The 25,549-nt window shown below is 53.7% G+C and overlaps 1 protein-coding gene across 1 annotated transcript; it reads left to right on the top strand.

Annotated features, from left to right (window-relative positions):
* Nucleotides 1–6,616: 6,616 nt before the first annotated feature.
* STX1B (syntaxin 1B) lies at nt 6,617–24,905 on the top strand. Its single transcript, XM_007990460.3, has 10 exons — nt 6,617–6,933; nt 16,003–16,077; nt 16,329–16,428; nt 16,520–16,594; nt 20,251–20,324; nt 20,743–20,851; nt 21,046–21,119; nt 24,213–24,350; nt 24,457–24,567; nt 24,796–24,905. The coding sequence occupies exons 1-10, from the start codon at nt 6,904–6,906 to the stop codon at nt 24,874–24,876; spliced, it is 867 nt and encodes a 288-aa protein (XP_007988651.1). The 5' UTR covers nt 6,617–6,903; the 3' UTR covers nt 24,877–24,905.
* The last annotated feature ends 644 nt before the right edge of the window (nt 24,906–25,549 follow it).

Here is a 25,549-nt window from a genome sequence, read left to right as displayed (position 1 = left end):
ATCTCAAAAAAAAAAAAAAAAAAAAAAAGAAAAAAAAAAAATTAGCCAGGCGTGGTGGTGCATGCCAATAATCCCAGCTACTGGGGAGGCTGAGGCAAGAGAATCACTTGAACCCAGGAGGCAGAGGTTGCAGTGAGCCGAGATAGCGACATTGCACTCCACCCTGGGCAACAAGAGCGAAACTCCGTCTCAAAAATAAATAAATAAAACAAAATAAATAATAAAATTAGCCAGGCATAGTGGTGCGTGCCTGTAATCCCAGCTACTCAGGAGTCTGAGGCAGGAGAATCGCTTGAACCTGGGAGGTAGAGGTTGCAGTGAGCCAAGATCGCACCACTACACTCCAGCCTGGGCGACAGAGCCAGACTCCATCTCGAAAAAAAAAAAAAGAAAAAAAAAAATTAGCTAGGCATGGTGGCGCGTGCCTGTAATCCCAGTTATTGGGGAGGCTGAGGCAAGCTAATCCTTGAACCTGGGAGGCAGAGGTTGCAGTGAGCCGAGATGGCGCCACTGCACTCCAGCCTGGGTGATGGAGTGAGATGCTGTCTCAAAAAAAAAAAAAGGCTGGGCGCGGTGGCTCAAGCCTGTAATCCCAGCACTTTGGGAGGCCGAGACGGGCGGATCACGAAGTCAGGAGATCGAGACCATCCTGGCTAACCCGGTGAAACCCCGTCTCTACTAAAAATATACAAAAAAAAAACTAGCCGGGCGAGGTGGCGGGCGCCTGTAGTCCCAGCTACTCGGGAGGCTGAGGCAGGAGAATGGCGTAAACCCGGGAGGCGGAGCTTGCAGTGAGCTGAGATTCGGCCATTGCACTCCAGCCTGGGCGACAGAGCGAGACTCCGTCTCAAAAAAAAAAAAAAAAGGCTTTTGAGACAGAAACTACCACCATCTTGAAAATCAATTATTCTTTTTTGTTTTTCTTTCTCCCCCCACCCCCTTTCCTTTTATGCTGGGCTTTTAATAACGCTTAACTCTTGCTTGGCGTAAAGAACTCCAGGAAGTGGCCTTGAAAATCTAAGCAGGGAATCAAGGTTGCAGCATGTCCCGCCCTGGGAAGAATGCTGAGTGCCTCCTGTATTCCTGTTGCACCCAAACCAGTGCCAGCCAGACCACCAGATGGCCCACTGCTCAAGACTGTCATCGAGACCAGACACACTGACCCGCCTTGAGTCAATCTGAGCATAGCTTCCCTATATCTCCTCTCATAACCACCCCCTCTCATAACCAACCCCACACCGGCTGGGCGCGGTGGTTCATGCCTGTAATCCAGCACTTGGCAAGGCCGAGGTTGGGGGCTGCTGGTTGTAGGGGCGTCACTTGAGCTCAGGAGTTTCAGGCCAGCCTAGGGAGCATAGCAAGACCCCATCTCTACAAAAAAAAAAAAAAAAAAAAAATCAAAAAGTGAGTCAGGTTGGTGGCGCGCACCTATAGTTCCAGCTATTTCGGAGGCTGATGTGGGAGGATCGCTTGAGTCTGGGAGGTCAAGGCTGCAGTGAACTATAACTGTGCCACTACACTCCAGCCTGGATAACAGAGTGAGAGCTTGTCTCAAATACTAAACAAATAAATAAATAAAACCCAGCCAGCCTGAAAATTTTGAGATGAGACTTTCAGACATTAGTCTGCCATTTCCTTGGTTTGCTGGCTCTCCAAATAAACCTGCTTTCCTCCTACCAACTCTTTTTTTTTTTTTCGAGACAGCCTCATTCTATCGCCCAGGCTGGAGTGCAGTGGCATGATCTCGGCTCACTGCAACCTCTGCCTCCCGGATTCAAGCGATTCTCCTGCCTCAGCCCCTGAGTAGCTGGGATTACAGATGTGAGTCACCATGCCCAGCTGATTTTTGTATTTTTAGTAGAGGCAGGGTTTTGCCATGTTGGCCAGGCTGGTCTTGAACTCCTGACCTCAGGTGATCCGCCCGCCCTGGCCTCCCAAAGTGCTGGGATTATAGGCCTGAGCCACCGCACTCGGCCCCCAACTCTCGTCTCGTGTTTGGCATTTGGGCAATGAGCAGCTGAGCCTGGATTTGGTTATGCTTTCCCTCTAGCATCAGGAAGGCCAAGAAAGACACTGTGGTTGAACTTTGATAGAAGAGCAGGAGGTGGGCTTGGGGATGGTAGAGAGAAGGGAGTTCCAGGGGACAAGAAGGACACGAGGAAAGGCATGGAGATATGAAAATGCAGGGAATAACGGGATAGGAGTAGAGGGTCCATGAGAATAGGTAGCATGCCCTAAAGCGGAGAGCCAGGTTAGGAAATTGGGGCTTTACTCCATAAGCAATGGGAAACCAGGGAAGTTTTCTGATCAGAGGCTGGCCTGGTTATATCGATGCTTTAGAAAGTTTGGCCAGGCACAATGGCTCACACCTGTAATCCCAGCACTTGTGGGAGGCCAAGGCGAGTGGATTGCTTGAGCTCAGAAGTTCAAGACCAGCCTGAGCAACATGGTGAAACCCTGTCTCTACAAAAAATACAAAAAATTAGATGGGTGAGAAGGCACGTGCCTGTGGTCCCAGCTACTCGGGAGGCTGAAGGGGGAGGATCGTTTGAACCTGGGAGGTGGAGGTTGCAGTGAGTGGAGATTGTGCCACTGCACTCCAGCCTGGATGACAGAGCAAGAGCAAGGCGCCGTCTCAAAAAAAAAAAAAAAAAAGCGGGGCTGGGGGCAGGCACTGGGTAGAAGACTGCATAGGAAGTTCCTTCATGATTCAGGGCTACTTTGGGTAGCCCATAAGTGATCATGAATGTAATGAGCTTGAAATCACTGATCAATGAGAGGAATTGCCATATGTGTGTGCCTGTGTCCATCTTTAGAGCGGCAGCCAGATATGAGTGGTGCGCCACTCACTCATTTATTCCTATAACACATAATTACTGAGCGCCTACCATGTGCCAGGTGCCGTGGAGCCACTGGAGAACCAGCAGTGAACACAGCAGACAAAACTCCCTGCCTTCACGGGACACATTTGCTTTGTTCTTTATGCCTGAGTGAAATGGGTGAGGGAATATGCCATTTATTCATTGTGATTTTTTAGTTTGTTTGCTTTTGAGACAGAGTCTTGCTCTGTCTCCCAGGCTGGAGTGCAATGACATGATCTTGGCTCACTCCAACCTCCACCTCCCAGGTTCAAGCATACTGATTGCCTCAGCCCCCAGAGTAGCTGGGATTACAGGCACACGCTGCCACACCCGGCTAATTTTTATATTTTTATTTTTAATTTTTATGTATTTATTTATTTATTTTTGAGACAGAGTTTCGCTCTTACTGCCCAGGCTGGAGTGTAATGGCATGATCTCGGCTCACAGCAACCTCCACCTCCCGGGTTCAAGCAATTCTCCTGCCTCAGCCTCCCTAGTGCCTGGGATTACATTGGTCAGGCTGGTCTCGAACTCCCAACTTCAGGTGATCCGCCTGCTTCAGCCTCCCAAAGTGCTGGGATTACAGGCGTGAGCCACTGCACCTGGCAGGTCACATTTGTTTTGGGGGCAATCACATTAAGGACTGGGAGGAAGATATATGTAAAGGAAAGGCGCTTCATTCAAGTAGGAAGACCAGAGAGAGAAGGCTGTGCTGACGGCCCAGGTGAAAGACAGTGAAAATTAGTGAGGGACTAGACTGAACTGAGGTGGTGGGGACAGGAGAGGACCTGGAGACAGCTCTGGGTGTCACAATTGAGAGAGGAACTATAAGAGCATGCTTTTACAAGAATGGGCTGTGAGCTGGGTGCAGTGGCATGCCCCTGTAGTCCCAGCCATTCAGGAGGGTGAAGTAGGAAAACTAATTGAGCCCAGGAGTTTGAGTCCAGGGTGGGCAACAGAGTAAGACCCCATCTCTTAAAAAAAGAAAAAGAAGACAGAAGAAGAAGAAGACGAAGAGGAGGAAGAAAAAGGAGAAGGAGAAGAAGAAGAAGAGGAGGAAGAAGAAGGAGAAGGAGAAGAAGAGGAAGAAGAAGAAGGAGGAGAAGGAGGAGGAAGAAGAAGAAGGAGAAGAAGAAGAAGAAGAAAGAAAGAAGAAGAAGGAGAAGAAGAAGAAGAATGGGCTTTGCAATCAAAAGATGCAAACAAGGTCAGACACAGTGGCTTATGCCTATAATACCAGCACTTGGCAAGCCAAGGTGAGAGCCCAGGAGTTTGAGACCAGCCTCGTTTCTGGGAGAAAAAAAAAAAAAAAAGTTAAGTTAGGGCCAGGCACAGTGGCTCACACCTGCAATCCCAGCACTTTGGGAAGCCAAGGTGAGTGGATCACCTGAGGTCAAGATTTCCAGACCAGCCTGGCCAACATGGCGAAACCCTGTCTCTACTAAAAATACGAAAATTAGCCAGGCATGGTGGTAGGCACCTGTAATCACAGCTATTTGGGAAGTTGAGGCAGGAGAATCACTTGAACCTGGGAGGCGGAGGTTGCAGTGAGCCAAGATTATGCCATTGCGCTCCAGCCTGGGTGACAGAGCCAGACTCTCTCTCAAAAAAGAAAAGAAAAGAAAAGAAAATTAGCTGGACACAGTGGTGTACACCTGTAGTCCCAGCTACTCAGGAGGCTGAGATGGGAGGATCGCTTGAGCCCAGGAGGTCGAGGCTGCTGTGAGGTGTGATTGCACCACTGCACTCCAGTCTGGGAAACAGAGTGACATCCTGCCTCTGGAAAAAAAGAAAAGAAAAGGAAAAAATACAAATAAGACCCCTGCCCTTTATTAACCTTGTGAACTTGGATATGTTGTGTGACCATTCAAAGCTTCAGTGTCCTGGTCTATACACTTGGGATCTTAGCAGTGGTTACTGTGAGGTTGGGAGGTTTCTGGGAGCCACCAGCATAGTGAATACAACACGGTGGATGCCCAGAATGTGGTGGCATTATAATGATGGGGAGACAAGGACAGCTTTCTGTGCTTTGAGTGGCTGGGTGGATGGAGATGATGCCACCTCTGAGGGAGAGCACAGAAAGGAGCACTTTGGGGAGGATACAGCCACCTCCTTGAGGTCCCCACATCAGCGCTAGCCATGCCCACTATAGTCATGGGTCTACTCATGGCTCTGGTGGCATCTTCAGTCTCTGTCTTCTTGGTGCCTGGCTCAGAGCTTAGGCACATAGTAGGGGCTATCTTACAGGGGGAGGATCTGGCTCGCAGGTACAGATGTGGGCACTGCAGACACAGAGGTGCAGAAAGGTGCAGGTAGAGGGAAGAGAATGCTAGGCGTGATGGCCCAGGCCTGTAGTCTCAGCACTTTGGGAGGCTGAGGCAGGATGATCACTTGACCCTAGGAGTTCAAGACCAGCCTGGACAACATAGTGACACCCCATCTCTACAAAAAATAAAATTAGCCAGGTGTGGTGGCGTGTGCCTGTAGTCCCAGCTACTCAGGAGACTGAGGTGGGAGGATCACTTGAGCCTGGGAGGTTGAGGCTGCAGTGAGCCGAGATTGTACTACCGTACTCTAGCCTGGGTGACAGAGTGAGACCCTAACTCAAAAAATAAAAATTAAAAAAACAAAAAAAAGAGAAGAGAATGGACGGAGCCCAGGGACCCCTGAGGTTGAGGGGCTGTGGGAAAAGGGAAGGACCTGGAAGAAGGCTGGAGACAACACTCACAGGTCAGGTCGGGGGGGGGGCGGGGTGGGCGGGCGGAGCACCACAGAAGGGAGGGTTTCAGGAAGAGGGGCTCATCAGAGTCAGGGATGGTAAGGCCCGACTGGCAATGTGGGATGAGGGTTTATCAGACACGAATTTGGCACCAAGGAGGTCACTGGGTACTTGGCAAGAGAATGCCAGGTGCGGTAGCCCAGGCCTGTAATCCCAGCACTTTGGGAGGCTGAGGCAGAAGGATCGATTGAGAGTCAAGACCTGTCCCATTGGGGGCCGGCGCCCCATTGCAGGGAGTGGGAGGAGTTGGTGTGGTGTAAGGATGGGGAGAGGAAAGGTGGGCATCAGAAGAGGAGGTCACTCAGACCCTCGGGGGCGCCTGATTTCCCCTCCCACTAAGGACAAATTTCATGTTCCACAGTCAGGGCCATCTGCAGATGGGCCAGGAGGTCCTGGGAGGTAGTGAGCACCCTGTTCCCGGAGGCAGACAAGCAGAGCTCCAAGACCCACTGCAGCGGGAGAGGCCCAGGCTGTGCAACACAAGCCCCGTGTCCTTCTCGGCAAGCACCTGGCTGGTTCCCTGCATCGTAAAAACCACACAGAGGGTCAGTCTTTCTATTTCTAGTGTCTAAAGAGCCTCCTGCAGGAACACACACGGGCTCGCACCCAGAGGTGGTCGCGCGCAGCCTCACGCAGACACCAGATACAAAACATAACCGCTATCTGTGTCTACTGGAAAGGGATCCACATCCCGGCTCCCAGGTTATTCCCTGAATTCATTCCCTCACCCACTCTTTCCACCGGGCCACCCCACCCCCCCAGGCCACCCTAGCATCTCCTCTTGGCTCTCTGCATCTCTCCCTGCTCCTCGGGCTCTGCCCACCCCCACCCGCCTCCAGGCCTCTCCCGCCCCCTCCTCGGGTGTCCCCCAAGCCGGTGACTACAACCCCCAGGCGCCCCCGGCCCGGGCGCTGCGCATGCCCCCTGCTCCCTGCGCGCTCCCGCTCCCCCCGCCCTCGCTTCCTCCTCACCTCCCTCCGCCCCCCTCCCCCGCGCTCGGCTCCCGCATCCCTCCATCCTACCCTGTGCCGCAGCCGCATCGCCACCGCAGCCCGGCAGAGCCGAGCCCGGCCCAGGCCCCTGCCCCTGCCCGGCCCTCGGCCAGCAGCCCCCGGCCCCGCCCCCGCCCCCGCCCGCAGGCCCCCCGCAGCGGCCGCGGCGCCCCCCGGCGCCCCCAGACCCCGGCCTCCGGCACCGAGGCGGGAGACCGGGAGCAGCAACAGAGGCAGGAGGACGAGGAGGAGGAGGAGGAGCCGTCGCAGGATGAAGGATCGGACTCAGGAGCTGCGGAGTGTGAGCTTGGGGGTGGGGAGAATGGGGGGGCGGGACCCCAGTATTGGGGAGCGCGTGGGGATGGAGTGGGGGAGGTGCTGGAACGTGGGGGCGAAGGATGAGATCGGAGGTTGATAGCCAAGGCACCCCAATATCTTCAGGCGCCTGATGTCTCTCCAGTGAACCTGCATTTTGGGGACAGTAGCTGGAAGGGGTTGGAGGCCATTAAGACACAAGGGGGCAGGAAGGGTCTCAGGGGCCTCGAACACCCCGCATTCCCAGGAGGGCCCCGGGGTCTGGTCTGGAGATGGGAGAGAGTGGATGTCAGGAGAGACCGGAGGGGACTGTCATCCCCTGGGCAGATTTGCCAAAGAGAAGCATGGGGGCGGTGACTGGGCCAGGCTGAGAGTCTAGCAGGACCCAGATTCAGGGGATGCTACAGGGAAGGACACAGGTTGGGACTGAGATGCCAGTACCTGGCAGTGAATGAAGTGTGTGTGTGTGTGCGCACACACGCGTGTCACTCCCCATAGGGAGGGGGAATCTCTCTGAGACAGGGAGGAAAGAGGTGGCCTCCGGAGAGAGCCAGAGGGCCAAGGCCTGAGATGGGGTGACCCAGAGGTGGGAGATGGGGATGCGGAGGACAGGGCCATGGAACACGGGCCGCGCTCTGCTGGGGGGAACTGGGGCACCCCAGGCAGTCAAGGGCTGATGCAGGCCCCAGGTCTGCAGGCCCGAAGAGGCCCGGCTCCAGGAGTCTGGCCAGGCAGTCCCTGGTTTTGTGGGGACAGGGTAAAGACTGCAGTGGAGGCTGCTGCCTGGAGGAACTGGGGAGTGAGGCTGGATGAGAATGGTTTCCGGGGCAGGGAGAATGCTGGGGCATTTGGAGAAATGACCTGGGGCCAGAGGAGGCAACGCTGACAGTCCCCGCTGAGCTGGGCTGCTGGTGTCATGTTAATAAAGGTACCGGCCCGGCTAAGCTGCCCAAGGCACTGAGCCTTTACAGGGAACTGGTGGGTTGTTAACCCAGGGGTTATTACCCCATTTGACAGATGAGGAAACTGAGATTCAGGCATGGGAAGGGACTTGCCCAAGGTCACCAAGCAAGTGGGTGGGGGGCAGACTACAATCTGGGTTTCCCATCTGCCAGGTTGACACAGGTCTCTGCTTTTCTGGCCTTTGAAACAGAAGTTTCAGCACTGGGGGTGAAGAGCTGTCCCCTGGATTTCGGGGTGGGGACCCAGGTTACAGACAGAAGAGAAGGTGTTTGGAGGCAAGTGACTGTTGTCTCTGGGGACAGACAGGTTGTCAAGTGGGAAGCAAGGAGGAGCTGGTGGCTGAGGGAGGGAATTTTGAAGGTTTCTTTATTACATTTTTACTGAATATACACTCCAGCATGAGGAAAATGACAGTCATAATAAACATTGTTTGAAGTGTTTTATGCACATTCGCTCATTTTGATCCTCACAGCAATCCTATGAGACTGGTTATCTCATTTCATAGATATATAAATATCTTTTTAGATATATAGATATATGCTATCTCATTTTATAGATAAGGACCCTGAGCTCAGAGAGGTTAAGTAATTAGACCAAAGTCACACAGCTGTTAAAGGCAGAATTCAGATCCAGGCAGGCCGGCTTCAGCATCGGTGCTGTCAGTTCCCCTCCTCATGGTGCAGTTTGCAGAGCAGGCTTTCATCTGTGATCTCATTGGAGCCCCACCGACCTCCTGGCAAGTGGACAGAGAGGCTCTTTCATTTTCGAGTTGGGAAAACTGAGGCCCGGAGTGGTTGAATAACTTGCCAAAGGTCACACAGCTAGCAGGTGAGGGATCCGGACTTGAACCCAGCTCGCCGGCTACCAGGACTATTCCATGACTCCAAAACCCAGGGAAATGGAAGTGGGTTGGGATCAGGTGGTGTGGAATTGGGGTATAATTCAAGAAAGAGGGAGAGAAAAGGCTAAGCGGGGTAAGGGGGAGGCAGGGGAGGGGGAGGCCTCATGAATGAGTCAGGGGCCCCTGCTCAGAGGTAAGGAATCCTGCTGGCTGTGGCTGCCAGAGGTGGTGTGGAAGGGTGAAGGGGCTGAGTGGAGGTGGTGGCTTTGGTATTAGTCACAGCTCAGGGAAACTGGAGATTCAAGAGGGGGCGGGCGGGGTGGGAAAAGCCGACAGATTCGGGTAGTGTAAGGGTCTCCCTGCTGCAGTTGAGAGTGAGGAGGTTGGGATGCCGGAGACACTGGACAGGGTGTGGGAGACCTGGAAATGGGGTCTCTGAGACACTGGGAGGGATGAGGCAGGGGCGGTGGTGGGAGGGGATATTAGCCCAGGGGACTAATTGTCTTTCCAACAGTACCTTGGCATTCCCAAGAGGTTCTCAAGTCCGTTTGTCACACAGTGGTTTCGGGAGCCAGACTGTCTGGGTTCAAATTCTAATTTTACTACTTCCTGTGTGACCTTGGGCAAGTTGCTTAACCTCTCTGGTCCTCAATTTCTTCACATATGAATTGGGAGAAGTAAGAGTACCTGTTTCACAGGGTTATCCTGAGGATTGAAAGTAGTTAATATGCATCAAGTGCCTAGGAGGGGGCCTGGCGCCCAACAGTGCTGTGTGTCTGTTACCCAACAGATGGTTTATTTCTCTTCAACATCACACTAGCCCCCTGCGATGGGCAGGACATGACCCCTATTTTATTTTGGAGTACATTGAGGGCCAGAGGGGGAAAGAAAACCTGACTTGTCCAAGGTCAGATAACTCATAATGGTCGAGGTGGGCTTGAACCAGGGTTTTCTTCGTCCAGTTTACCAGGCAACCTTGGTTGGTGCTAGGCTGGATGTGGAGGCTGCGATGAGGAGTTAATCAGCTAAATAGGTGTCCCAGAGTCCAAGGAGTGAGGGCAGAGTGGGGCTCAAGAGGAAAGAGCGGAGCAAGTGAGGTGGAGAGGAAGGTGGGTTATGGGAGAAGACAGGAGGGGCACAGGGAGGGCTGAGGTCTGAGAGGCAGCTGTGGAGTCCAGCGGGAGAAGTGGGGAGACAACCTGGGAAGAAGGCGGGGCCTGCAGTGCAGGAGCCTGAATCTGAGGCTGGACAGGATGAAGTCTGCTGAGGGACGATCCCGAGCCCTGAAGGCCCTCAGGTATGAGGCAGGCATAGTAGGTGCTTTAGAAACACAGCCCTGAAATCACAGGCAGCGGAGACCACGAACCCTGGGTGATGGATCCATATCCTCCAGCTGCTCTGGGCTGCCTTTATTTATATTTTAAAAAATGTTTTTAGAGGCATGGTCTTCCTCTGTTGCCCAGGCTGGAGTGCAGCAGCACAATTACAACTCACTGCAGCCTCGACCTCCTGGTCTCCAGGGATCCTCCTGCCTCAGCCTCTCGAGTAGCTGGGATTACAGATGCGCACCACCATGCCTGGCTAATTCTTTTTACTTTTGTAGAGATGGGGTCTATGTTGACCAGACTGGTCTTGAACTCCTGGCCTCAAATAATCCTCCCGCCTCGCCCTCCCAAAGTGCTGGGATTCCAGGCATGAACCACCACGCTGGGCCGGCACTGGGCTTCTTTCTGACATCCAAACACACAAGTTTACCCCTGTCCGAGGACCTTCGTGCATGCTGTTCCCTCTGCCCTGAATTCTGTTTCCCCATCTTTGTGGCCCAGGGCCCAGCTCAGATGTCACCTCCCCAGAAAAGCCCTGCTGACTGTCCTGTAGAAATCCTTCCACAATCCCCCCCAATCCCCGTGTCTCTCGATCCCATCTTTCTGCTTATCTCCCTTCTGCTATTCAGCACAATCTGAAATGGTCTTGTTCACCTCCCATTGTCTGCCTCCCCCACTGGAATGCCAGCTCCCTGGAGGCAGGCCCTTCTCGCCTGTCTTCTTCACCACCACATCGCCAGCAGCACCCAGAAGAGCACCTGGCACAAATCCAACGCATCTGTTAGATGAATGAATGACTCCATGAGGCAGAGGGAGGATGAGGAAGGGGCAAGGGGTAAGGCAGGAAAGATGGAGGAGAGGTCGGGGTGAGAGGGCCAGGCTGCACGGGGGAGGGAGCAAGGAGAGGCCCCAGCCAGGGAGACAGATGGACTGAGGCAGAGGGTGGGGGAAGGGGCATGGGGGGAGGCTGCTGCCTCCGATCAAACGATGATACTTGCACCCCTGAGGGGCATGGGGAGCCCGTGTGCGTCAGTGCTGGGGCACGCATGTGTTTACACACACACACTCACACGCATGCACACTCTCTCCCTCTGACTTTTCTGTCACCCAATTCCAGTCTCTTGCCGCCTCTGTGTTTTTGTCACCATCTCACCATCTGTCTCTCTGGTCACTGACTTGCTGGCTCTCACTGTCACTCTCCTCCTTACGTTTCTGTATCTGTCCTTGATGTCGCTCCGCATCGACATACACACGAGGCCCATGTCGAGGCCCGTGGTGGCTCCGGCGTGGAAGACCTGGACTTAGGGGGCCCCTGAGGAGGTCAGGCTACAGCTGGAGGCTTGGATCTGATATGCGCAGTCCCCAGGTGCTTCTGGAAGGGGCTCAGGGGCACTGCACTCTCTCATTCAATCCCCCTCAAGTGCTCAAGGAGCCGTGTGCTATAGAGCAGAGTGCCTGGGTTTGAGTCATCCCATCAGCTGTGTGATCTTCGGCAAGTTACCCAATCTCTCTGTGCCTCCACCTCCTCATCTGTCCAATGAGAGTAAGAATATGACCTCATGGAGTGGTCGTGAGAATTAAACAAGAAATGCAGGCTGGGTGCGGTGGTTCACACCTGTCATCCCAGAGCTTTGGGAGGCCAAGGAGGGAGGAACTCCTGGAGCCCAGGAGTTTGAGACCAACCTGGGCAATATAGTGAGACCCCATCTCTCCAAAAAAAAAAAAAAGAAAAAAGAAAGAAAAAAAATGCAAAGCACTTGTAATAGCACCCAACTCATGGTAATCAGCATATATGTGTTACATGTATGTGAACTGTTATTCTCCTTGATTTGCACATGAGGAAACTGAGGCTTGAATCATTCACCTGTAACCTGAAGCCACCATAAAGTAGACTGGGGCACATTTGATCATCTTTTCCTAGGTAGTCTGGTTTGCCCACAGCCTGCTTGCTTTTTGGCTGGCCTAAGTTCTTCCAGAAATGGATGCTGTGCTCATTACTAAATATGCATCACTCAAAGCAGGGAGGGCCCCTCAAATCAGGGTAGGTACTTGCACCAGCCTGCTCATTTCAGCGACGAGGGAACTGGGGCCCAGGGAGGAGTCGAGGTTTGCCTGGGGTCACACAGCAAGACAGACGGAGGCTGGGAGGCCTGGCCTCCTGTCCAAGCTCTTCCTGCAGCCCTGGGCCCCTCCTACTGATTTTCTGTCCTGGCCGCAGGAATTCAGCAATCCTGAGGACATGGCAGAGTGGGCTCTTTGTGACCAGGAGGGACTGCCATCTGTCAGCAGGACAGAAGGGAGAGAGCCTGACATTTAGTGCCAGACAGTCTTGGGTTCAGGTCCTACCTCTGGCCTCATTTGCTGTGAAGCCTTAGGCAGGTCAAACAACCTCTCTGAGCATGTTTACTTGTCTGTAACATGGGATCGGCCAGGGGTAGGCATTGTTACCATTCAGCAAATGCAGAGACTGAGGCTCAGGGGTAAAGCCAAATGGTCTTCTAACAGCTGACCTGGGGCAAGTTCCCTTTTTTTTTTTAAGAGACGGGGTCTCGCTCTGTCACCTAGGCTGCAGTGCAGTGGTAGTGGCACAATCACGGCTCACTGCAGTCTCTCAACCTCCTAAGCTCCAGGGATCCTCCTACTTCAGCCTCCCAAGTAGCTGGGACTACAAGTGCCCACCACCATGCCCAGCTAATTTTTGTATTTTTTTGTGGAGACATGGTCTTGCTGTGTTGCCCAGGCTGGTCTTGAACTCCTGGGTTCAAGCGATCCTCCCACCAGAGCCTCCCAAAGTACTAGGATTACAGGCGTGAGCCACTACAACTGGCCTGAGTTATTTAGCTCTATGCCTCAGTTTCCCCATCTATAAACGGGGGCTATAATAATACTTCCTAGGGGCCGGGCGTGGTGGCTCACATCTGTAATCCCAACACTTTAGGAGGCTGAGGCGGGCAGATCACAAGGTCAGGAGATCAAGACCAACCTGGCCAACACGGTGAAACCCCGTCTCTACTAAAAATACAAAAAATTAGCCAGGCATGGTGGCGGGTGCCTGTAATCCCAGCTATTCGGGAGGCGGAGGCAGGAGACTGGCGTGAACCGAGGAGGCGGAGCTTGCAGTGAGCTGAAATTGCGCCACTGCACTCCAGCCTGGGCAACAGAGCGAGACTCTGTCTCAAAAATAATAATAATAATAATACCTCCGAGGGGGCTGTTGTAAGACTGAAATGGATAGGTATATGTGGAGCACGTAGAACAATGCCCAGCACATTGTAAAACACCATCTAAATATTTGCATAATTTTAATTATGTTGGCCAATGGTCCTTACAGAGTTCTAATGAAGATTAAATGAGATAACAAGAATGTAAGACTTATGCAAAAAATACCATCAAGTGATCATATTTTGCTAGGTTGTCCGGACACAGAGCCTTCCCCAGATCGGGATTTAGCAGGCGCTCACCTAAGAGGGAAAGTAACTGGGAGCGGAAAGTCAGTGGGGGAGGTAGCCCAGTCTGAAGCCTAACAGGGGTCTTTGCAGGCCTGGATGCCCATGGTTTTCCGGCCCTATATGGCCTGGGTGCCCTTGGGCAAGTCACTCTCCTTTTTCCCCTCTGGCTTCTTGTTCCCTCATCTGTGAAATGGGGACGATGATGTTTGTGCAGCTTTTCTCGCAGGGCTGGTGTGCCGAGGATCAAAATGGATTATGGATGTAAAAGTGTTTGTAAAAGGTAGAGGATTATTAGCTCCCAGCTCTCTTTGTATTTATTATACCAAATAAACCACACTGGGGCCTTCTATCTTTCTTCCTCTCTTGAGGACAAATAGGTAGCCCAGGGTGCTCCAGAGATGAACCTAAGGGAGGTGGCTCCAAGAACAACAGGAGAGATTGAAATTAGATTTTAGGAAGGACTTCCTAACGTTAGCATGGGGAAGGGAGAGAGACAGAGAACGGGAAAGTCCTCAGGCTCCCCGGCCAGGGAGAGGCCGCATGACCTGCGTGAGGCTGGTGGCTGAGTGAGTGGTTGAAGGGACGGAAAGGGCAGAGGAAGGCTTTTGGCTCTAGGGGAAGAAGGCCTTGTAGCACAGCTGGGTTTTGAGAACAGAGAAAATGAGGAGCATCATGGTAGGCCCATGGGTCCCCAGAGGTGAGCCCAGCATCCCAGAGCCTCTCAGGGTCCCCAGCTTATGCCACCTGTGCCACCCCACTTTCTGGGGGCAGCTGTGAGCCAAGATGGAGGAAACCCCCTTTCCAGGCAGATGTTTGGAATTGTCTGGAAATTCAACACAAGTGCTGAACACATTTTCCGACACAGTGTGGGCCCAGCGTCTGTGTGAAGACTCCCTGGAGTTCCATTTGGGCCAGGCTTAGCAGGAAGGCTGGGGTGGCTTCAGGAGCGTGGAGCTGGAGGCCCCCCGGGCTGTGCGGGCTTTTCCCGGGGCTGTGGGGCGCTGGTGATCCTGAGTTTTGGCTGTGTGGACTGCACCTAGGTCCCATCTGGCCCTGTCTAGGTTCAATCTGAGCTGTCTGGGATCTGTCTGGGATCTGTGTGAGCCTCGGCTAGTTCAGTCCGAGCCTGTCTGGTTTCTGTCAGGCCCTGTCTGCATTCTGCTGGGACCCTGGCGAGCTCTTCTTTTTAGATTCCAACGGACTACACCCCCAGGTGGATGCTGTTTGGATCCTGTCTTGATTTCACCCAGGCTCTGGGGGTTGGATTCTGTCTGAGCTCTGGCTGGGTTCTTTTTGGAAATCAGGATGAACTCTGTATGCATTTCCATTGGGACTGATCAGGGCTACAGATGTCATTAAGCTTGATGGGCTCAGATTTTGCCGTCAGACCTCTGTCCCAAGCAGAGAAGGACTCAGGCGTGTGTAGCACGGTGCGCCTCCCCTACAGCCTTTCCTCCTGTCCAGCTCTGAGCGTGTGTGCAGACATGAGGCTCGGAGAAGCTGGAAGAACAAGCCCAGTGAGCCCTCCCAAATGTCCTCGGGGGTGCAGCTGAACGCCAGTGTCCGCACACATCAGTGCGGCTCAGCTGAGTCTGCGTGCGGGTGAACGCCAGCATCAGTGCATCTCCATGTGGGTGTCGGGGGGCCTATTCCTGTGTGCCTTGGGTGTCAGCTCTTCTGTCTGTGTTGCGAGTCTGTCTGTCGGTGGCAGTGGTGCTGTGGGTGGGTAAATCCTTTTGTGTCTCTGAGCCCTGCGGGTGGAGGGTTGAGCAGCTGCAGGTTGCAACCGGGAAATCCAAGCCAGCAAGAGTAGGTGGGTGTGAAGTTGGAAGGGGCTGGATGAAAGGAAGTGAATCCACTGCGAGGGAGAGCCGGCTGGGAGGGGAGGGAGAGTGGGCGGGAGGAGGGGGGCACAGGGCGCAAGGGAGGTCGGGGTGCTGCCTGTGTCTCTTATCCAGCCCTCACTGCTTGCTCAACTTCGTGCCTGCCGCTGTCAGTGAAGTGACCTTGCACAGGGGACATGTCTGGTTGGGTGGGGCAGGAGAGGAAGAGAAGGAGTAAAATGAGATCCGGGCAGGAGAGCAGGGACAGTAGGGAGATCCAGGCTCCTGGGACTCCAGTCCAGGACCCTTCACGGAGCCCAGGGTCAGTTACTGCAAGCCTGACATTGAACCGGTTGTTGAAATAATTGAAATCATCGCTATTGGTTGGTCAAGGCTGACTCTGCGCCCCCAAGGCCACATCTGCCCTGAGAGGGGGTCTTTTGCCAATTTCTTCTAAGGAATCCTTTGGGCTGACAGATACTTTTGATGCCTTTGTCATCTCCCCTGCATGGGACCCCTCCCAGGACCCCTTCTCTGAGCCTAGAGCTGGGAGCAACTGTGTGTGCATGGCAGGGAGAGGGCAGGAGAGCCAGGAGCCAGCCTTGGGGACCCAGGTAGGGCCTGCTCATGGACTCAGCCTTCCTTTGCCCCCAGGCGAAAGACAGTGATGATGAAGAGGAGGTGGTCCACGTGGATCGGGACCACTTCATGGATGAGTTCTTTGAACAGGTAATGGGCCTCCAAGGCCCCCAGCCCCAGCCCCCAGCCCTAGTGCCCAGCCCCAGCCCCAGCCCCAGCCCCCAGCCCCTAGCCACCAACAACTTCCTTTTCCCTGTCCCCCACTTCCCTGCTCCTGCACTCTCCCCGGCCTTTTATCAGCCCTTCTGGGGCTAGTCCTCCCCCTGAACCCTGGCTGGTTCCCCTGGAACCCGTTGTTTGGCCTGACAACTTGGCTGGGTATAGCCGATTTTCTCCTCCAGGTGGAAGAGATCCGGGGCTGCATTGAGAAACTGTCGGAGGATGTGGAGCAGGTGAAAAAACAGCATAGCGCCATCCTGGCTGCCCCCAACCCAGATGAGAGTGAGTGTGGCTGCCAGTGACTGTGGGGTGGGAGGAGAAGGGGTCTGGGGTTCCCACCCAGACATCTCACTTGTCCTCGCTCTCCCCTTAGAGACCAAACAGGAGCTGGAGGACCTCACTGCAGACATCAAAAAGACGGCCAACAAGGTTCGGTCCAAATTGAAAGGTGAGGAGTTCAACCCCTCAACCAGGGAGGAAAAGAACTGTGGGTAGAGCATGGTGGCTCAGGCCTTTGAGAGGTCAAGGCGAGGCCAATTTGCTCGATCCCAGGAGTTCAAGACCAGCCTGGGCAACATGGCAAAACTCTGTCTCTACAAAAAATACAAAAATTAGCTGGGCCAGTTTGGGAGGCCGAGGCAGGTGAATCATGAGGTCAGGAGTTCAAGACCAGCCTGGCCAAGATGGTGAAACCCTGTCTCTACTAAAAGTACAAAAATTAGCCTGGTGTGGTGGTAGGCGCCTGTAATCCCAGGTACTCAGGAGGCTGAGGCAGAGAATTGCTTGAACCCAGGAGGTGGAGGTTGCAGGGAGCTGAGATCACACCACTGCACTCCAGTCTACGTGACAGAGAGACTCCATTTCAAAAAAAAAAAAAAAAAAATTAGCTGGGCATGATAGTGCGTGCCTCTTGTTCCAACTACTCGAGAGGCTGAGGCACAAGAATCGCTTGAGTCCAGGGTGTCAAGGCTGCAGTGAGCCGAGATCATGCTGCTGCACTCCAGCCTGAGTTACAGACAGAGACCCTGTCTCAAAAAAAAGGGGGGGAGGGGCAGGCGTGGTAGCTCACGCCTATAATCCCAACACTTTGGGAGGCCAAGGTGGGTGAATCACCTGAGGTTAGGAGTTCGAAATCCTAACTAAATTGTGGCCAAAATGGTGAAACCCCACCTCTACTAAAAATACAAAAATTATCCGGGCGTGGTGGTGGGCGCCTGTAGTCCCAGCCACTTGGGAGGCTGAGGCAGGGGAATCACTTGAACCCAGGAGGCAGAGGTTGCAGTGAGCCAAGATCGCACCACTGCACTCCAGCCTGGGGGACAGAGCAAGACTCCTCAAAAAAAAAAAAAAAAAAGAACTTTGCCATCCATTGAGAAAAACAGGCCTTTCTTTAAGGAATTTCTACAAAGCTCCAGGAGCCAGATTATTAAACAGTGAGAAAGCACAAAACCCCAGCTTTCCTCCTTGCTCCAATTCATTGGAGAAAGATGTATGATAGGAAATAAGGGAGAGGAGAGTGTTTGTCTAAATTGCAGCTGAGCCCGGCTGGTTCCACCAGCATGAAGGTTCACTAGACAAAGGTGGTCTTCCGAGTGGTTTCGATTTCATTAAGTCCTCATTTCTCCTAAGCAGGACTCCGGCATGGCACGGAGCACCCAGTGGGTGGGCCCAGCAAATGCCTCTGAATCGGTATCCTTGGCTCAGGACAGATTGGACTTGTGTGGCTGACATCAGGGGCTGGCGAGCTTTCAAGACGGCCTTGCCAAATGTTCATTTATTCACTCTAATTTAAGGACTAGGGTGCTGGTAATAACCACCTTCCCCCAAAGCACCGTGGGTTGGGAACCTCCTTGTCTGCTCATACCAGGGAAATAGCAGTGTTACCGGCACGATGTTTTGCATGCTCCTGGTAATTCCGTATCAGAAAACGTATGCTGAGCACCTCCAATGTCCGAAGCACATTGCTAGGCTTTGGGGAAGAGGAACTGTATCAGCTACCTGGCCCAGAGAGCACTGACCTTGCTCCAGAGAGAGGAGGGTATTAACTCCATGCCCTCTGGACTCAAGGGGAGGCCATAGGTGAGCCTCTGGTGTGGATTTGTAAAAACAAGCCCTTTGTACTCAGGAGAGTCTGCTGGATGGAAACTGTCTGAATCTGGGAGAATGTTAAGTGCAAATCCAGGCAGACAGAGTCCAACCTCCACCATCAGCTCACCGTGGACAAGTCCCCTACTCTCAGCTTCCTTATCAGTATAGTAAGAAAAATGAAAGCAATTTCAAAATTAGCTTGTTTTAGGGATGGGGGGTGGAGGGCATCAAAATCTTTTTTTTTTTTTTTTTTCCAAAGTCATACAAAGAATCCCAATATATATAACATAAAAGTCAGGTTGTTCTAGCTGAGCTGGAGCTGGGAGCACCTACCTGCCTGATCTCTCTTCATTCTCTGCAACAGCCCCTGAAATTCCTTCTCAGAAACAAGGTTCCTGCTGGCAGTTTAAAATCCCCTGGGCTCCGGCGGGGCGTGGTGGCTCAAGCCTGTAATCCCAGCACTTTGGGAGGCCGAGACGGGCGGATCACGAGGTCAGGAGATCGAGACCATCCTGGCTAACACGGTGAAACCCCGTCTCTACTAAAAAATACAAAAACAAAAACTAGCCGGGCTCGGTGGCGGGCGCCTGTAGTCCCAGCTACTGGAGAGGCTGAGGCAGGAGAATGGCATAAACCCAGGAGGCGGAGCTTGCAGTGAGCTGAGATCCGGCCACTGTACTCCAGCCTGGGCGACAGAGCGAGACTCCGTCTCAAAAAAAAAAAAAAAAATCCCCTGAGCTCAATGGTTTCCATCAAGCCTTGACCTTGAACACTCTCTGTAAGACCCTGGGGAGGGCTCTGTGGGTCAGGGGTTCAGGAATGCCCTGAGAAAGAAGCTGGAAAAGTGACGGTGGTTTAGAGAAGTTGACCTTTCAGACCTCCAGGAAAGAAGACAGGATTCTCTTCGTCCTCTTCCAGCTGGTGGCATGAGCTCATGCTTTGGGTGTGACCTTGAGTGAGTGGTTTCGCCTATTGGAACCTGAGTTTCTAGTCTAAAACATGAACTGGTATCACTGAAATTCCAGGAATGTTGTAAAAAGTCAGTGAGATCCTGCAAGAGACTCCTCTCTCTGGACTTGGCTCCAGCCCCAAGGCTGACAGTAGGGCCCCAACCTAGGCCAGCTGATTCCAATATCCCTGGGCCATGTGTTGCTGGGCCAGAGCTGTCACTCAATCGGGGGAGCCTTGGGGTGCCATCCGCGGGTACCTTCCTCACTGCCAGCAGAATGGAAGAGTGAGGCTCTTAGGAATGGCCTGGAGGCCGGTGAGGTCTGAGAGGGCTGGTGATTCATCCCTGCTGCATTTTCTGATTTCACCGAGGTAGATTTTACCACAATCTTTTTTTTTAGAAAATCGGAATGATAGTGTCAGGAGTGCGTGATCCAGAAGCAGGAATCTCAGTTAATCTGTGCACTTTTCCAGAACATCCTTCAGAAGTGGGAATTCCCAGATCGGGGATCACCTTGCAGGGCAGAGAGGGGGCTGCTTTCTCCCTTGGAATATCCATGTGTTTGCCCTTGAATTCCCCAGGGAAAGAGGGGCCACTAGAACCTGACCCACCTGGAGGTGACTGCCTTCCACCAGAAAAAACGCGGGCTGCGTTCTTGCCGCCTGTTCAGGGGCTGTAGGAAGTAGGGAGCACCCCACCTACAAGGCCCCTTCCCGCGGGGTGGGCCGGCACCCCCTCATGGGGTTGGACAGGAGTTACCACTGATGGGACTTTCCAAGAGCCAGTTCTGCCACTAGAACAAATAGCTCCCTTCTGTCTGGTGACCCTCTGACCTTCAGTATCCCTTCCTGCCGGCCTTCGGAACCCCCTCAAACGTCTGTTCTGTTCGTCTGTTTATCTGCTGGCTCCTAACCCTACCCTGGGGCACCGCTGCTCGCACTCGCCCTGGGAATGACCTTTCTCCCCGGGTCTGGCTCTGCCGCGGGGTGTTGACCCTTCGTACTCCCCGGACCCCCGCCCCATGTGCCCCGGGTCTCCCGCCCTTCACTGCGCCCTCTCTCCCGCAGCGATCGAGCAAAGCATTGAACAGGAGGAGGGGCTCAACCGTTCCTCCGCGGACCTGCGCATCCGCAAGACCCAGGTAGGAGGTGGCAGCCCAGCGGGGGCCGGGCCGGGACCCAACTCGGGAGGAGCCCAGGCTGGAGGCAGTGGGCCAGGACCAAGCACCAGCGGGGGCGTGGTCAGGGAGGGCTGGGGCGGGGCTCTGGGGGCGAGGGTAGAGGCGGGCGGGGCCCCCGGGCGGGGCCGAGCCGTATCTCAGCTCCGTAGCAGTGTCTCTAGCTGGTGCTGGCCTAAGATGGGGATACGGGGCGGGTAGGGAACCATGAACTTGTCAGGGTTTGGGATCGCGGCCCAGGCTGAAGAAAGGACCGTAAACTAATTCAGCGCGTCCTCCTTATTCCGCCCGTGCACTGCCTCCTCACCTGCCTCGGTCTCTGCTCCCTGACTCCCTCCCTGATTCCCTCCCTGATCCGTCTGTCCTCCCACCCCCACCGTAGCACTCCACACTGTCCCGGAAGTTCGTGGAGGTAATGACCGAATATAACGCGACCCAGTCCAAGTACCGGGACCGCTGCAAGGACCGGATCCAGCGGCAACTGGAGATCAGTGCGTGTGCCCCCCACCCCAGGACCCCAAACTCCTTGAGGCTGCCCAAGCCCCCTTCCAGGCATTTCCTCTCTGGAGGGGGCCAGTGGCCTAAGGCGGCTTGGGAGGGTGGACTCCGGATCCCCGCCCCATCACCCCAGCTCAGGCCCCCAGGCTGTCCCAGCCGCTGAGCAGGGCGTCCTTTCTTCCCGCAGCTGGAAGGACCACCACCAACGAAGAACTGGAAGACATGCTGGAGAGCGGGAAGCTGGCTATCTTCACAGATGACGTGAGCCGCGGGTGGGGCGGGTTCTGTGTTTGGAAAATTTTGCCTCCCCTCCCTAAGTTCAGGTTGAACTAAGGTCCTAAGTTCACCCTGGAAAAATGAGCAGCGGGAAGCCTGAGCCAGGAACTGGGGAATTCCATGGGAGCGGAGCAGGAAGGCACCCCCATCAGATGGCGGAGTCGTTCGTGTGCCAGGCACTGTTCTAAGCACTTTCCATCTTCACATTCACCCACCAACTCATTTAATACTCACACATCCCCTTCGAGGAAACCCCATTTCACAGATGAGGAAAACTGGCCCAGAGAGATGAAATCACTTGGCAAGATCTCAGAGAGAAGGGGAGGGCCAGGAGTTGAATCCTGTCTGGTTTCAGAGTCAGAACTCTTGAGCCATAGGATACACGACATACTCTGCTACTGAAGCAGGTCGTTTCACCAGAGAACTGATTTGCCTACATTAAAAGAAATTTTTTTTTTAATTTAAAAAAAAACTTTTTTTTTTTTGGTTCAAGGTGGAGTTTTGCTCTTGTCACCCAGGCTGGAGTGCAACGGCGAGATTTCAGCTCACTGTAATCTCCGCCTCCTGGGTTCAAGCGATTCTCCTGCCCCAGCCTCCTGAGTAGCTGGGATTACAGGCACCCACCACTTGGCCTAAAAAACCTTTTTTTGTAGAGATGGTGGGTCTTCTGCTGTTGCCCAGGCTGATCTCAAACTCCTGGGCTCAAACAATCTGCCTGTCTGAGCCTCCCAAAGTGCTGGGATTACAGATGTGAACCACCAAACCCAGCCTAATTTGCCTACGTTTTGAAGATTTTTTTTTAAAAAAGCAAGTTTTAGTTTTGCTTAGGTTTGCCCCCTGTGCTGCTCTTGACCTTTTACATATGAAAGAATGGGCTGGCTGGGCGCGGTGACTCATGCCTGTAATCCCAGCACTTTGGTACGCCGAGGCAGGTAGATCACCTGAGGTCAGGAGTTCGAGACCAGCCTGACCAACATGGCGAAACTCCATCTCTACTAAAAACACAAAAATTAATCGGGCATGGTGGTGCATGCCTGTAATCCCAGCTACTGGGGGCTGAGGCAGGAGGATCACTTGAACCTGGGAGGCGGAGGTTGCAGTAAGCCGAGATCTTGCCACTGCACTCCAGCCTGGGCACAGACTCTGTCTCTAAAAAAAAAAAAAAAAAAAAAAAGATGGGCTTTCCCCGAACCTAGTTCTTGTTTCTCTCAGTGGACTTTTGCCCCGGCCTGCCCACTCCTGTCTTCATTTTTGGAGAACTGGTCTTTGTTGAAAATGCATTGAGCAGCCCGGTATGGTGGCTCACACCCGTAATCCCAGCATTTTGGGAGGCCAAGGCAGATGGATGGCTTGAGCCCAGGAGTCCATAGACCAGCCTGGGCAACAAAGTGAGACCCCATCTCTACAAAAAAAAAGTTTTTTTTGATTTAAAAAACAGTTTCTTTTAATGTAGGCAAATCAGTTCTATGGTGAAACGACCTGCTTTAATTAGCTAGGCATGGTGGCGTGTGCCTGTGGTTGCAGCTACTCGGGAGACTGAGGTGGAAGGATTGCCTGAGTACAGGAGGTCAAGGCTGCAGTGACCTAGGCCACAGAGCGAGAACTTGTCTCAACAAAGAACAAAAACCACACACACACACACACACACACACACACACACACACACAAAGACAGGGAGACTGAACACTGTCCAAATAGCCGTTGGATGATTTCGGCTTATAGAATGGTCATAGGATAAGCAGGAGATGAGGGGAGAGGGAGTCTGGGCCTTGACTGCTGAAGGGAAGGTGTGGAGCCTTGGGTGTGGGGAGCGATGGCAGGCTGTAGAGGAGAGGAGTGGCTCAATGTGGTAAGAGCAGTGAGTAATTTGGGAAGTGAGTCACCTGGCTCAGGCTGGGTGTTTGTGGAGAGGAGGCATATCTGACTGTGGGTTGGAGTCTCTTCCCCACTGGCTGGTTTTTTTTTTTTTTTTTTTTTTTGAGGCATGGTCTCACTCTCTGGCCCATGTTGGAGTGCAGTGAAGCAATCAGCTCACTGCAGCCTCGACCTCCTGGGCTCAGGCAATCCTCCTGCCTCAGCCTCCTGAGTAGCTGGGACCACAGGTGCCACCATGTGCAGCTAATTTCCTTTTTTTTTTTTTTGTAGAGACAAAGTCTCACTATGTTGCCCAGGCTGGCCCCAAACTCCTGGGCTCGAGTGATCCTCCTGCCTTGGCCTCACAGAGTGCTGAAGTTACAGCCTCTCCCTACTCTTTTTTTATTTATTTGTTTGTTTTTTTTTTTTGAGACGGAGTCTCGCTGTGTCACCCAGGCTGGAGTGCAGTGGCGCGATCTTGGCTCACTGCAAGCTCCGCCTCCCAGGTTCACGCCATTCTCCTGCCTCAGCCTCCCAAGTTGCTGGGACTACAGGTGCCCGCCACCACACCTGGCTAATTTTTTGTATTTTTAGTAGAGACGGGTGTCACTGCATTAGCCAGGATAGTCTTGATCTGCTGACCTCATGATCCACCTGCCTTGGCCTTCCAAAGTGCTGGGATTACAGGCGTAAGCCCCCACACCTGGCCCTGACTCTTTTTTTGAGATGGAATTTCACTCTTGTTGCCCAGGCTGGAGTGCAGTGGTGTGATCTCAGATCACTGCAACCTCTGCCTCCCGGATTCAAGCAATTCTGCTGCCTCAGCCTCCCGAGTAGCTGTGATTACAGGTGCCCACCACCATGCCAGGCTAATTTTTATATTTTTAGTAGACACGAGGTGTCACCATGTTGGCCAGGCTGGTCTCAAACTCCTGACCTCAGGTGATCTACCCACCTCCCAAAGTGCTGGGATTACAGGCGTGAGCCATTGTGCCTGGCCGATGTGCACATATTAACTCACTCAGTCTTCACAACCACACTGTGAGGTGGGCAGTGTTACGATTCACGTTTTCTAGGTGGGGAAACTGAGGCCAAGAGCAGGTAAATAATGTGCCTAAGGTTTCAGCTAGTAAATGACATCGGATTTGGCCCCGGCCACTCCGCTGCGGTGGAGGCGCTCATGGGGGTGAAGGGGAATCGTAGCTCTCTCCCTCGTCGCCCTAGATCAAAATGGACTCACAGATGACGAAGCAGGCGCTGAATGAGATCGAGACAAGGCATAATGAGATCATCAAGCTGGAAACCAGCATCCGTGAGCTGCACGACATGTTTGTGGACATGGCCATGCTTGTAGAGAGCCAGGTACCAGCTCTGCCACCCATGCCACCCTGGGAACCTCCCTGGGCCCGAGGTCCCCTCTTCCAGCCTAGTCCCCATACCTCCCTGTGCACATCTCCTCTGTCTGCAGGGAGAGATGATTGACCGCATCGAGTACAACGTGGAACATTCTGTAGACTACGTGGAGCGAGCTGTGTCTGACACCAAGAAAGCAGTGAAATATCAGAGCAAGGCCCGGAGGGTGAGCAGGGCAGGCGGCTTGGGGGTAGGCGGGGGAGCCCAAGGCTGAGCCCGGGCTGAGGTGAGTGATGGCAGCGGGCGGGAAGCCTTATCTCTGGCTCTGACCTCTTCCTGTTTCTGTTTTCTCTCCCCTCTTCTCCCTGCCACCCTCTGCCCCGTCTGTCCCTGCATCTGTCCATGTGTCGGTCTCTCTCACTGTCTCCCTGTCTCGCTCCTCTTTCTGCTGCAGAAGAAAATCATGATCATCATTTGCTGTGTGGTGCTGGGGGTGGTCTTGGCGTCATCCATTGGGGGGACGCTGGGCTTGTAGGCCCCCCACCCTTCTCTCTCCCAGACCCCTCCCCCACCACATCGGGAGCAATACCCCCACCACCCCTTTCACTCCATCCCCTGCTCCAGGCTCACCCCCAAAACAGACCCAGGCAGCCCCACCCCTCCTCCACCCCCATGGCAGACCCTGGTGTCCCTGGACCTTGCCCGGCCATGGACCCCCCTGCCCCCGCACGTAGATCGCAGCAGGCGTGATTACACATGCACACCAACATGCATGCCGCCGGCACATGCTCAAGACGTGTGGACACCCCAGCGTGTGTGTGCGTGTGATGTGTGTGATGCACCAGAGCACCCCCCTGCCCCCGCCTCGGGTATGTGTGCGTGGTCTGAGCTTCCCCCTTCACCGGGGCTGTTGTGTAGACTGCAGCCGAGTGTAACACAGCTGCCCACCACGCCCCTCTCTGTCCTCTGTGAACGGTGTGTGTGTGTGAGTGAGACCACAGATCTGTGGACACGCCATTCGTGTACGTGGAATTTTGTGTTTGAGTGTTTGAACCTAATGCAACAGCAACAAAGCCACTGATACCCGAGCCCTTTGTGTCTGCTACAAACCAGGCGGGTGGTGTGTGTGTACTCACACTCACAGTCTCAGAGGATCCAGGGAGGCCCAGGTACACGCAGGCCATGGCACACACCCCATGTCTTCGTTA

The sequence above is a fragment of the Chlorocebus sabaeus genome, chromosome 5, assembly GCF_047675955.1.
Source record: "Chlorocebus sabaeus isolate Y175 chromosome 5, mChlSab1.0.hap1, whole genome shotgun sequence".
Lineage (NCBI taxonomy): Eukaryota > Metazoa > Chordata > Mammalia > Primates > Cercopithecidae > Chlorocebus > Chlorocebus sabaeus.
Note: the sequence above shows the minus strand (reverse complement) of the source record. Positions and strands in the feature narration are given on the sequence as shown.